The following is a 13,848-nucleotide window of genomic DNA, read 5'->3' as shown; positions in this document are numbered from 1 at the left end:
CCCTGTCTTAGACGTTGTCCTCCACCCATCTCAGAGCTGGGGAACCCTGTCTTAGACGTTGTCCTCCACCCATCTCAGAGCTGGGGAACCCTGTCTTAGACGTTGTCCTCCACCCATCTCAGAGCTGGGGAACCCTGTCTTAGACGTTGTCCTCCACCCATCTCAGAGCTGGGGAACCCTGTCTTAGACGTTGTCCTCCACCCATCTCAGAGCTGGGGAACCCTGTCTTAGACGTTGTCCTCCACCCATCTCAGAGCTGGGGAACCCTGTCTTAGACGTTGTCCTCCACCCATCTCAGAGCTGGGGAACCCTGTCTTAGACGTTGTCCTCCACCCATCTCAGAGCTGGGGAACCCTGTCTTAGACGTTGTCCTCCACCCATCTCAGAGCTGGGGAACCCTGTCTTAGACGTTGTCCTCCACCCATCTCAGAGCTGGGGAACCCTGTCTTAGACGTTGTCCTCCACCCATCTCAGAGCTGGGGAACCCTGTCTTAGACGTTGTCCTCCACCCATCTCAGAGCTGGGGAACCCTGTCTTAGACGTTGTCCTCCACCCATCTCAGAGCTGGAGAAAGACAGTCAGTACAGATGTTTTTGCTGTGTTTTGCTGTGTTTAACATGTCAACATCCTCTCTCCTCTCAGGGCTGGAGAAAGGCAGTCAGTACAGTTTCCAGGTGGCTGCCATGACAGCTAACGGCACGGGCCCAGCCAGCGAGTGGTTCACCGCAGAGACGCCAGAGAATGACCTTGACGGTAAGACAAAAACACTTAATTTACAATTCATTCAGTCTCTTATATCTGCGACCCAAATTGGCATCATATTTCCTATAGGGCACTACTCTTGACAAGATCCCTATAGACACTGGTCAAAAGTAGTGCACTTAGAAATATGATGACATTTGCGACGCATCCCTACCCTCCTCCTCCACTACCATCTCTCTCTCTCTCTCTCTCTCTCTCTCTCTCTCTCTCTCTCTGTCTGTCTGTCTGTCTGTCTGTCTGTCTGTCTGTCTGTCTGTCTGTCTGTCTGTCTGTCTGTCTGTCTGTCTGTCTGTCTGTCTGTCTGTCTGTCTGTCTGTCTGTCTGTCTGTCTCTCTCTCTCTCTCTCCATCTCTCCATCTCTCCATCTCTCCCTCTCCATCTCTCCATCTCTCTCTCTCTCTCTCTCCATCTCTCTCTCTCTCTCTCTCTCTATCCCCCTCTTCCTCCTCTACCACCATGTCTCTCTCTGTCTCTATTCCCCTCTTCGTCCTCTACCACCATGTCTCTCTCTGTCTCTATTCTCCTCTTCCTCGTCCACTACCAAGTCTCTCTCTGTCTCTATTCCCCGAGGCAGGGCTGGACTCTTGTATTCAGACACGTCCGTCTTTTTCCGCGTGTTTGTAAGTGAGGTGTTTAAATATTTAGACAGTGGTGAGACCAAGATGTATTAAACAGTTTTAACATATTGAGCATCGTACAAACCTGCTGTGCAATTTGATGGTGATGATACTTAGCAATGCTGGACTGGCAGCCTTTAATAAACTCTAAAATAACAAAACGTCTAGTTCCACTGTGCCTCCGTCTCAAAAGGCAACCGATTACTAATGTAGTGCACAGGGCCAATAGGGCTCTGGTCGAAAAATAGTGCACTAAAGAAGGAATCGGGTGCCATTTGGGACTCGGCTACTAACTGTGCCTGGCACGACTTAAAAGCATTTTTGTTTCATATAAATTATACATAACCTGACCAGAACAAGCTCTGGCAGCCAGGCAATTAGGAAGGAGATGTAAACAGGTAATATATCGAGGATATATCGAGGAGAGTGGCGAGATAAGGAAGGGATCAATCAGGCAGATGGCTTTAGGAGATGACAAGGGACCAAATGTAATTCTAATGGATTATCACTCAATAAACTGATATTAACCTCAGAATGTTTTTTTTTGTTTGTTTTCTTTTCCTTAGAGGATTATCACAAACTGTCGGATCACATTAGAGGGCTTTAGTTAGAAGGGATGTTAGTATTGTTTTCTGATTGGATTGGATTTGATTTGATTTGACATGAAACAAATCAGACGTACACGTCGATATACTGCGCGAAAATATCATCAAAGGATGAACACAAAATGTTGGTCCTGTGTCTCTCCGTTGGTAGAGCGTTGCACTTGACAACGCCAGGATCGTAGGTCAGATTCCCAGGAAACACCTGTATGTTAAATGTGTACATGCATGACTGTTTATATATATATATATATATATTATCCTTGTTATATTTTAGGTTATTCCGTGTTATCTCGAAGCATTCCAATTTGTCGTACATTTCTTTCCAGAGAGCCAAGTCCCGAATCAACCGAGTTCCCTCCACGTCAGACCCCTGCCCAACAGCATCATCATGAGCTGGACTCCTCCCCTCAACCCCAACATCCTAGTACGGGGCTACATCATTGGCTACGGAGTAGGAAGTCCCTACGCTGAGACGGTCAGGGTGGACAGTAAACAACGATACTACTCCATAGAAAACCTGGGTGAGTTCTCTTCTACACTTTGGTTGAACAAGACTAAACATTGTCTGGTTAGTGGTAGTACTACATACTAAACATGGTACCAGTCTGGTTAGTGGTAGTACTACATACTAAACATGGTACCAGTCTGGTTAGTGGTAGTACTACATACTAAACATGGTACCAGTCTGGTTAGTGGTAGTACTACATACTAAACATGGTACCAGTCTGGTTAGTGGTAGTACTACATACTAAACATGGTACCAGTCTGGTTAGTGGTAGTACTACATACTAAACATGGTACCAGTCTGGTTAGTGGTAGTACTACATACTAAACATGGTACCAGTCTGGTTAGTGGTAGTACTACATACTAAACATGGTACCAGTCTGGTTAGTGGTAGTACTACATACTAAACATGGTACTAGTCTGGTTAGTGGTAGTACTACATACTAAACATGGTACCAGTCTGGTTAGTGGTAGTACTACATACTAAACATGGTACCAGTCTGGTTAGTGGTAGTACTACATACTAAACATGGTACCAGTCTGGTTAGTGGTAGTACTACATACTAACATGGTACCAGTCTGGTTAGTGGTAGTACTACATACTAAACATGGTACCAGTCTGGTTAGTGGTAGTACTACATACTAAACATGGTACCAGTCTGGTTAGTGGTAGTACTACATACTAAACATGGTACCAGTCTGGTTAGTGGTAGTACTACATACTAAACATGGTACCTGTCTGGTTAGTGGTAGTACTACATACTAAACATGGTACCAGTCTGGTTAGTGGTAGTACTACATACTAAACATGGTACCAGTCTGGTTAGTGGTAGTACTACATACTAAACATGGTACCAGTCTGGTTAGTGGTAGCACTGCAGACTAAACATGGTACCAGTCTGGTTAGTGGTAGTACTACATACTAAACATGGTACCAGTCTGGTTAGTGGTAGTACTACATACTAAACATGGTACCAGTCTGGTTAGTGGTAGTACTACATACTAAACATGGTACCTGTCTGGTTAGTGGTAGTACTACATACTAAACATGGTACCAGTCTGGTTAGTGGTAGTACTACATACTAAACATGGTACCAGTCTGGTTAGTGGTAGTACTGCATACTAAACATGGTACCAGTCTGGTTAGTGGTAGTACTACATACTAAACATGGTACCAGTCTGGTTAGTGGTAGTACTGCATACTAAACATGGTACCAGTCTGGTTAGTGGTAGTACTACATACTAAACATGGTACCAGTCTGGTTAGTGGTAGTACTACATACTAAACATGGTACCAGTCTGGTTAGTGGTAGTACTACATACTAACATGGTACCAGTCTGGTTAGTGGTAGTACTACATACTAAACATGGTACCAGTCTGGTTAGTGGTAGTACTACATACTAAACATGGTACCAGTCTGGTTAGTGGTAGTACTACATACTAAACATGGTACCAGTCTGGTTAGTGGTAGTACTACATACTAAACATGGTACCAGTCTGGTTAGTGGTAGTACTACATACTAAACATGGTACCAGTCTGGTTAGTGGTAGTACTACATACTAAACATGGTACCAGTCTGGTTAGTGGTAGTACTGCATACTAAACATGGTACCAGTCTGGTTAGTGGTAGTACTACATACTAAACATGGTACCAGTCTGGTTAGTGGTAGTACTACATACTAACATGGTACCAGTCTGGTTAGTGGTAGTACTACATACTAAACATGGTACCAGTCTGGTTAGTGGTAGTACTACATACTAAACATGGTACCAGTCTGGTTAGTGGTAGTACTACATACTAAACATGGTACCAGTCTGGTTAGTGGTAGTACTACATACTAAACATGGTACCAGTCTGGTTAGTGGTAGTACTACATACTAAACATGGTACCAGTCTGGTTAGTGGTAGTACTACATACTAAACATGGTACCAGTCTGGTTAGTGGTAGTACTGCATACTAAACATGGTACCAGTCTGGTTAGTGGTAGTACTACATACTAAACATGGTACCAGTCTGGTTAGTGGTAGTACTACATACTAAACATGGTACCAGTCTGGTTAGTGGTAGTACTACATACTAAACATGGTACCAGTCTGGTTAGTGGTAGTACTACATACTAAACATGGTACCAGTCTGGTTAGTGGTAGTACTACATACTAAACATGGTACCAGTCTGGTTAGTGGTAGTACTACATACTAAACATGGTACCAGTCTGGTTAGTGGTAGTACTACATACTAAACATGGTACCAGTCTGGTTAGTGGTAGTACTACATACTAAACATGGTACCAGTCTGGTTAGTGGTAGTACTACATACTAAACATGGTACCAGTCTGGTTAGTGGTAGTACTGCATACTAAACATGGTACCAGTCTGGTTAGTGGTAGTACTGCATACTAAACATGGTACCAGTCTGGTTAGTGGTAGTACTACATACTAAACATGGTACCATTCTGGTTAGTGGTAGTACTGCATACTAAACATGGTACCAGTCTGGTTAGTGGTAGTACTACATACTAAACATGGTACCAGTCTGGTTAGTGGTAGTACTGCATACTAAACATGGTACCAGTCTGGTTAGTGGTAGTACTACATACTAAACATGGTACCAGTCTGGTTAGTGGTAGTACTACATACTAAACATGGTACCAGTCTGGTTAGTGGTAGTACTACATACTAACATGGTACCAGTCTGGTTAGTGGTAGTACTACATACTAAACATGGTACCAGTCTGGTTAGTGGTAGTACTACATACTAAACATGGTACCATTCTGGTTAGTGGTAGTACTACATACTAAACATGGTACCAGTCTGGTTAGTGGTAGTACTACATACTAAACATGGTACCAGTCTGGTTAGTGGTAGTACTACATACTAAACATGGTACCAGTCTGGTTAGTGGTAGTACTGCATACTAAACATGGTACCAGTCTGGTTAGTGGTAGTACTACATACTAACATGGTACCAGTCTGGTTAGTGGTAGTACTACATACTAAACATGGTACCAGTCTGGTTAGTGGTAGTACTACATACTAAACATGGTACCAGTCTGGTTAGTGGTAGTACTACATACTAAACATGGTACTAGTCTGGTTAGTGGTAGTACTACATACTAAACATGGTACCAGTCTGGTTAGTGGTAGTACTACATACTAAACATGGTACCAGTCTGGTTAGTGGTAGTACTACATACTAACATGGTACCAGTCTGGTTAGTGGTAGTACTACATACTAAACATGGTACCAGTCTGGTTAGTGGTAGTACTACATACTAAACATGGTACCAGTCTGGTTAGTGGTAGTACTACATACTAAACATGGTACCAGTCTGGTTAGTGGTAGTACTACATACTAAACATGGTACCAGTCTGGTTAGTGGTAGTACTACATACTAAACATGGTACCAGTCTGGTTAGTGGTAGTACTACATACTAAACATGGTACCAGTCTGGTTAGTGGTAGTACTACATACTAAACATGGTACCAGTCTGGTTAGTGGTAGTACTACATACTAAACATGGTACCAGTCTGGTTAGTGGTAGTACTACATACTAACATGGTACCAGTCTGGTTAGTGGTAGTACTACATACTAACATGGTACCAGTCTGGTTAGTGGTAGTACTACATACTAAACATGGTACCAGTCTGGTTAGTGGTAGTACTACATACTAAACATGGTACCAGTCTGGTTAGTGGTAGTACTACATACTAAACATGGTACCAGTCTGGTTAGTGGTAGTACTACATACTAAACATGGTACCAGTCTGGTTAGTGGTAGTACTACATACTAACATGGTACCAGTCTGGTTAGTGGTAGTACTACATACTAAACATGGTACCAGTCTGGTTAGTGGTAGTACTACATACTAAACATGGTACCAGTCTGGTTAGTGGTAGTACTGCATACTAAACATGGTACCAGTCTGGTTAGTGGTAGTACTACATACTAACATGGTACCAGTCTGGTTAGTGGTAGTACTACATACTAAACATGGTACCAGTCTGGTTAGTGGTAGTACTACATACTAACATGGTACCAGTCTGGTTAGTGGTAGTACTACATACTAAACATGGTACTAGTCTGGTTAGTGGTAGTACTACATACTAACATGGTACCAGTCTGGTTAGTGGTAGTACTACATACTAAACATGGTACCAGTCTGGTTAGTGGTAGTACTACATACTAACATGGTACCAGTCTGGTTAGTGGTAGTACTACATACTAACATGGTACCAGTCTGGTTAGTGGTAGTACTACATACTAAACATGGTACTAGTCTGGTTAGTGGTAGTACTACATACTAAACATGGTACCATTCTGGTTAGTGGTAGTACTACATACTAAACATGGTACCAGTCTGGTTAGTGGTAGTACTACATACTAAACATGGTACCAGTCTGGTTAGTGGTAGTACTACATACTAAACATGGTACCAGTCTGGTTAGTGGTAGTACTACATACTAAACATGGTACCAGTCTGGTTAGTGGTAGTACTACATACTAAACATGGTACCAGTCTGGTTAGTGGTAGTACTACATACTAAACATGGTACTAGTCTGGTTAGTGGTAGTACTACATACTAAACATGGTACCAGTCTGGTTAGTGGTAGTACTACATACTAAACATGGTACTAGTCTGGTTAGTGGTAGTACTACATACTAAACATGGTACCAGTCTGGTTAGTGGTAGTACTACATACTAAACATGGTACCAGTCTGGTTAGTGGTAGTACTGCATACTAAACATGGTACCAGTCTGGTTAGTGGTAGTACTACATACTAAACATGGTACCAGTCTGGTTAGTGGTAGTACTACATACTAAACATGGTACCAGTCTGGTTAGTGGTAGTACTACATACTAAACATGGTACCAGTCTGGTTAGTGGTAGTACTGCATACTAAACATGGTACCAGTCTGGTTAGTGGTAGTACTACATACTAAACATGGTACCAGTCTGGTTAGTGGTAGTACTACATACTAAACATGGTACCAGTCTGGTTAGTGGTAGTACTACATACTAAACATGGTACCAGTCTGGTTAGTGGTAGTACTACATACTAAACATGGTACCAGTCTGGTTAGTGGTAGTACTACATACTAAACATGGTACCAGTCTGGTTAGTGGTAGTACTACATACTAACATGGTACCAGTCTGGTTAGTGGTAGTACTGCATACTAAACATGGTACCAGTCTGGTTAGTGGTAGTACTACATACTAAACATGGTACCAGTCTGGTTAGTGGTAGTACTACATACTAACATGGTACCAGTCTGGTTAGTGGTAGTACTACATACTAAACATGGTACCAGTCTGGTTAGTGGTAGTACTACATACTAAACATGGTACCAGTCTGGTTAGTGGTAGTACTACATACTAAACATGGTACCAGTCTGGTTAGTGGTAGTACTACATACTAAACATGGTACCAGTCTGGTTAGTGGTAGTACTACATACTAAACATGGTACCAGTCTGGTTAGTGGTAGTACTACATACTAACATGGTACCAGTCTGGTTAGTGGTAGTACTACATACTAACATGGTACCAGTCTGGTTAGTGGTAGTACTACATACTAAACATGGTACCAGTCTGGTTAGTGGTAGTACTACATACTAAACATGGTACCAGTCTGGTTAGTGGTAGTACTACATACTAAACATGGTACCAGTCTGGTTAGTGGTAGTACTACATACTAACATGGTACCAGTCTGGTTAGTGGTAGTACTACATACTAAACATGGTACCAGTCTGGTTAGTGGTAGTACTACATACTAAACATGGTACCAGTCTGGTTAGTGGTAGTACTACATACTAAACATGGTACCAGTCTGGTTAGTGGTAGTACTGCATACTAAACATGGTACCAGTCTGGTTAGTGGTAGTACTACATACTAAACATGGTACCAGTCTGGTTAGTGGTAGTACTACATACTAAACATGATACCAGTCTGGTTAGTGGTAGTACTACATACTAAACATGGTACCAGTCTGGTTAGTGGTAGTACTACATACTAAACATGGTACCAGTCTGGTTAGTGGTAGTACTACATACTAAACATGGTACCAGTCTGGTTAGTGGTAGTACTACATACTAAACATGATACCAGTCTGGTTAGTGGTAGTACTACATACTTAACATGGTACCAGTCTGGTTAGTGGTAGTACTACATACTAAACATGGTACCAGTCTGGTTAGTGGTAGTACTACATACTAAACATGGTACCAGTCTGGTTAGTGGTAGTACTACATACTAACATGGTACCAGTCTGGTTAGTGGTAGTACTACATACTAAACATGGTACCAGTCTGGTTAGTGGTAGTACTACATACTAAACATGGTACCAGTCTGGTTAGTGGTAGTACTACATACTAAACATGGTACCAGTCTGGTTAGTGGTAGTACTACATACTAAACATGGTACCAGTCTGGTTAGTGGTAGTACTACATACTAAACATGGTACCAGTCTGGTTAGTGGTAGTACTACATACTAAACATGGTACTAGTCTGGTTAGTGGTAGTACTACATACTAAACATGATACCAGTCTGGTTAGTGGTAGTACTACATACTAAACATGGTACCAGTCTGGTTAGTGGTAGTACTACATACTAAACATGGTACCAGTCTGGTTAGTGGTAGTACTACATACTAAACATGGTACTAGTCTGGTTAGTGGTAGTACTACATACTAAACATGGTACCATTCTGGTTAGTGGTAGTACTGCATACTAAACATGGTACCAGTCTGGTTAGTGGTAGTACTACATACTAAACATGGTACCAGTCTGGTTAGTGGTAGTACTGCATACTAAACATGGGACCAGTCTGGTTAGTGGTAGTACTACATACTAAACATGGTACTAGTCTGGTTAGTGGTAGTACTACATACTAACATGGTACCAGTCTGGTTAGTGGTAGTACTACATACTAAACATGGTACCAGTCTGGTTAGTGGTAGTACTACATACTAAACATGGTACCAGTCTGGTTAGTGGTAGTACTACATACTAAACATGGTACTAGTCTGGTTAGTGGTAGTACTACATACTAACATGGTACCAGTCTGGTTAGTGGTAGTACTACATACTAACATGGTACCAGTCTGGTTAGTGGTAGTACTACATACTAAACATGGTACCAGTCTGGTTAGTGGTAGTACTACATACTAAACATGGTACCAGTCTGGTTAGTGGTAGTACTACATACTAAACATGGTACCAGTCTGGTTAGTGGTAGTACTACATACTAAACATGGTACCAGTCTGGTTAGTGGTAGTACTACATACTAAACATGGTACCAGTCTGGTTAGTGGTAGTACTACATACTAACATGGTACCAGTCTGGTTAGTGGTAGTACTACATACTAACATGGTACCAGTCTGGTTAGTGGTAGTACTACATACTAAACATGGTACCAGTCTGGTTAGTGGTAGTACTACATACTAAACATGGTACCAGTCTGGTTAGTGGTAGTACTACATACTAAACATGGTACTAGTCTGGTTAGTGGTAGTACTACATACTAACATGGTACCAGTCTGGTTAGTGGTAGTACTACATACTAACATGGTACCAGTCTGGTTAGTGGTAGTACTACATACTAACATGGTACCAGTCTGGTTAGTGGTAGTACTACATACTAAACATGGTACCAGTCTGGTTAGTGGTAGTACTACATACTAAACATGGTACCAGTCTGGTTAGTGGTAGTACTACATACTAAACATGGTACTAGTCTGGTTAGTGGTAGTACTACATACTAACATGGTACCAGTCTGGTTAGTGGTAGTACTACATACTAACATGGTACCAGTCTGGTTAGTGGTAGTACTACATACTAAACATGGTACCAGTCTGGTTAGTGGTAGTACTACATACTAAACATGGTACCAGTCTGGTTAGTGGTAGTACTACATACTAAACATGGTACTAGTCTGGTTAGTGGTAGTACTACATACTAACATGGTACCAGTCTGGTTAGTGGTAGTACTACATACTAACATGGTACCAGTCTGGTTAGTGGTAGTACTACATACTAACATGGTACCAGTCTGGTTAGTGGTAGTACTACATACTAAACATGGTACCAGTCTGGTTAGTGGTAGTACTACATACTAACATGGTACCAGTCTGGTTAGTGGTAGTACTACATACTAAACATGGTACCAGTCTGGTTAGTGGTAGCACTGCAGACTCCGGAAAACACTTACCACTGGTGACTTGGTTACGAATCCCTCCTCGGCCCCTACCCCCTACCCCCTACCCCCTACCCTCTGTCTCCCTTTGTATCTGTGTCGCTCTATATACAGTTGAAGTCGGAAGTTTACATACACCTTAGCCAAATACATTTAAACTCAGTTTTTCACAATTCCTGACATTTAATCCTAATAAAAATTGTTTTAGGTCAGTTAGGATCATCACTTCATTTTAAGAATGTGAAATGTCAGAATAATATTTGAGAGAATTATTTATTTAAGCTTTTATTTATTTCATCACATTCCCAGTGGGTCAGACGTTTACATAAACTCAAATAGTATTTGGTAGCATTGCCTTTACATTGTTTAACTTGGGTCAAACGTTTCGGGTAGCCAGGATTTCTCCAAAAAGTACGATCTTTGTCCCCATGTGCAGTTGCAAACCGTAGTCTGGCTTTTTTTTTCTGGCGGTTTAGGAGCAGTGGCTTCTTCCTTGCTGAGCGGCCTTTCAGGTTATGTTAATATAGGACTCGTTTTACTGTGGATATAGATACTTTGGTACCTGTTTCCTCCATCATCTTCACAAGGTCCTTTGCTGTTGTTCTGGGATTGATTTGCACTTTTCGTACTAAAGTATGTTCATCTCTAGGAGACAGAACTCGTCTCCTTCCTGAGCGGTATGACGGCTGCGTGGTCCCATGGTGTTTATACTTGCGTACTATTGTTTGTACAGATGAACGTGGTACCTTCAGGCGTTTGGAAATTGCTTCCAAGGATGAACCAGACTTGTGGAGGTCTACAATTTTGTTTCTGAGGTATTGGCTGATTTCTTTTGATTTTCCCGTGATGTCAAGCAAAGAGGCACTGAGTTTGAAGGTAGGCCTTGAAATACATCCACAGGTACACCTACAATCGACTGAAATTATGTCAATTCGCCTATCAGAATCTTCTAAAGCCATGACATCATTTTCTGGAATTTTCCAAGCTGTTTAAAGGCACAGTCAACTTAGTGTATGTAAACTTCTGACCCACTGGAATTGTTATACAGTGAATTATAAGTGAAATAATCTGTCTGTAAACAATTGTTGGAAAAATTACTTGTGCCATGCACAAAGTAGATGTCCTAACAGACTTGCCAAAACTATAGTTTGTGAACAAGACATTTGTGGAGTAGTTGAAAAATGAGTTTTAATGACTTAAATATTTGTAAACTTCTGACATCAACTGTATGTAAACCACAACGCATCTCAAAGTAGAAGTACTTTCATATAATGTTATTAATTGTGAGGTAATTTAGAGAACCAGGATGTTTCCCTCTCCTTGCATCGGAGCAGAACAGTACAGTTAGACAAAAAGGTTGAACACACCAGGAGATTGTCTGTCCGACTACTAATGGAAGTCTGTATTCCGAGCTGTAGCAGTGGGTTTTAGCAGGGCTACTGTACGTGCTCTATTCCTAATGAATACAATCTGGGTGGTTAATCCATCTGCAAATGTTGCATATTTATTATTAATGATGTCGGTGCTTGAATCTTTAGGGAGACTAGCTCGGGATGAGAATGTCATCGTGGATCTCAGTTTGGATTTATTCCCTGTTCCTTCGAGAGTCGTCTGACCTCTCTCTGTGGTCCTATGGCAGGTCATCTATGGGTCATGTATGGAGGACACTGTCAGAACGATAGCAGACAGTCCACATCCAGGACTTAATAACCCCAGCTGTTGAAGACAGGTTGTCTGTTAACCCCCAGGTCATCAGCTGTTGAAGACAGGTTGTCTGTTAACCCCCAGGTCAACAGCTGTTGAAGACAGGTTGTCTGTTAACCCCCAGGTCAACACCTGTTGATGACAGGTTGTCTGTTAACCCCCAGGTCAACAGCTGTTGAAGACAGGTTGTCTGTTAACCCCCAGGTCAACAGCTGTTGAAGACAGGTTGTCTGTTAACCCCCAGGTCATCAGCTGTTGAAGACAGGTTGTCTGTTAACCCCCAGGTCAACACCTGTTGATGACAGGTTGTCTGTTAACCCCCAGGTCAACAGCTGTTGAAGACAGGTTGTCTGTTAACCCCCAGGTCAACAGCTGTTGAAGACAGGTTGTCTGTTAACCCCCAGGTCATCAGCTGTTGAAGACAGGTTGTCTGTTAACCCCCAGGTCAACAGCTGTTGAAGACAGGTTGTCTGTTAACCCCCAGGTCAACAGCTGTTGAAGACAGGTTGTCTGTTAACCCCCAGGTCAACAGCTGTTGAAGACAGGTTGTCTGTTAACCCCCAGGTCAACACCTGTTGAAGACAGGTTGTCTGTTAACCCCCAGGTCAACAGCTGTTGAAGACAGGTTGTCTGTTAACCCCCAGGTCAACAGCTGTTGAAGACAGGTTGTCTGTTAACCCCCAGGTCAACACCTGTTGAAGACAGGTTGTCTGTTAACCCCCAGGTCAACAGCTGTCTCGCATACAACAGTTACACCATAGCTGTAAATGGAAGATTACGAAATTCTCCATGGGACTACTGTTGATGACAAACTGTAAGCCTTCAGTCAATGTTGACCTTCTCAGAGTTGGACCAAAGGGGGGTTCTGATAGGAACAGCAGGAGACAAGTATAGTAATTAGTATTTACTATTCTGGGTGTAAAAGGATTAATCTACAATATATGTTTAGAGAATTATGCTGTTTTCTGAAACCGGTGGTCAAAAAATAATAATAATAAAATAAATAAATAAATGATTTAATAAATAAAATAATAATAGTATTTCCATTGATGCTAAGAGTTTTGTCAACAGAATCCTTGTATTTCAGAGTTATCTTTAGACCAATGTTTATTTGATTTCTTTTATACATTGTGAAAAAAAAAAAATCCGTTGAATTTCGAAGACGGGTTTTAATTACGTCAAACTAAATTCCACGTGTGTTGACATGTCTAATAGCACTCATTCTGTTTTTAAAACTGCATTTAATTCGAATCAATTATTTAAAAGGAGCGTAAATAAAGAAAACACTTGAAGTTTAAATTAAAATGTAGGAAAATAAAGCACGACCAATTTGCATGAGAAAGGATGCAATAATAGAAGGAATATGCATCCCAAGCACCCTTCAAGTAATGATGTATAATATATATATAGTATATGTAATGAATAGACACGATCCTGTTGGAGA

The 13,848-nt window shown here is 41.5% G+C and overlaps 1 protein-coding gene across 1 annotated transcript in view; it reads left to right on the top strand.

Annotated features, from left to right (window-relative positions):
- LOC139544425 (netrin receptor DCC-like) overlaps positions 1-13,848 on the top strand; it is a 653,665-nt gene that overhangs the window by 491,524 nt on the left and 148,293 nt on the right. The window contains exons 14-15 of the mRNA XM_071351497.1: positions 643-753; positions 2,311-2,505. Coding sequence (XP_071207598.1) covers positions 643-753; positions 2,311-2,505 — 306 coding nt within the window. The remainder of the gene's footprint in view (positions 1-642; positions 754-2,310; positions 2,506-13,848) is intronic.

This window comes from Salvelinus alpinus, chromosome 18 (genome assembly GCF_045679555.1).
Source record: "Salvelinus alpinus chromosome 18, SLU_Salpinus.1, whole genome shotgun sequence".
Taxonomy (NCBI): Eukaryota; Metazoa; Chordata; class Actinopteri; order Salmoniformes; family Salmonidae; genus Salvelinus; species Salvelinus alpinus.
This window is presented reverse-complemented; position numbering and strand designations above follow the sequence as displayed.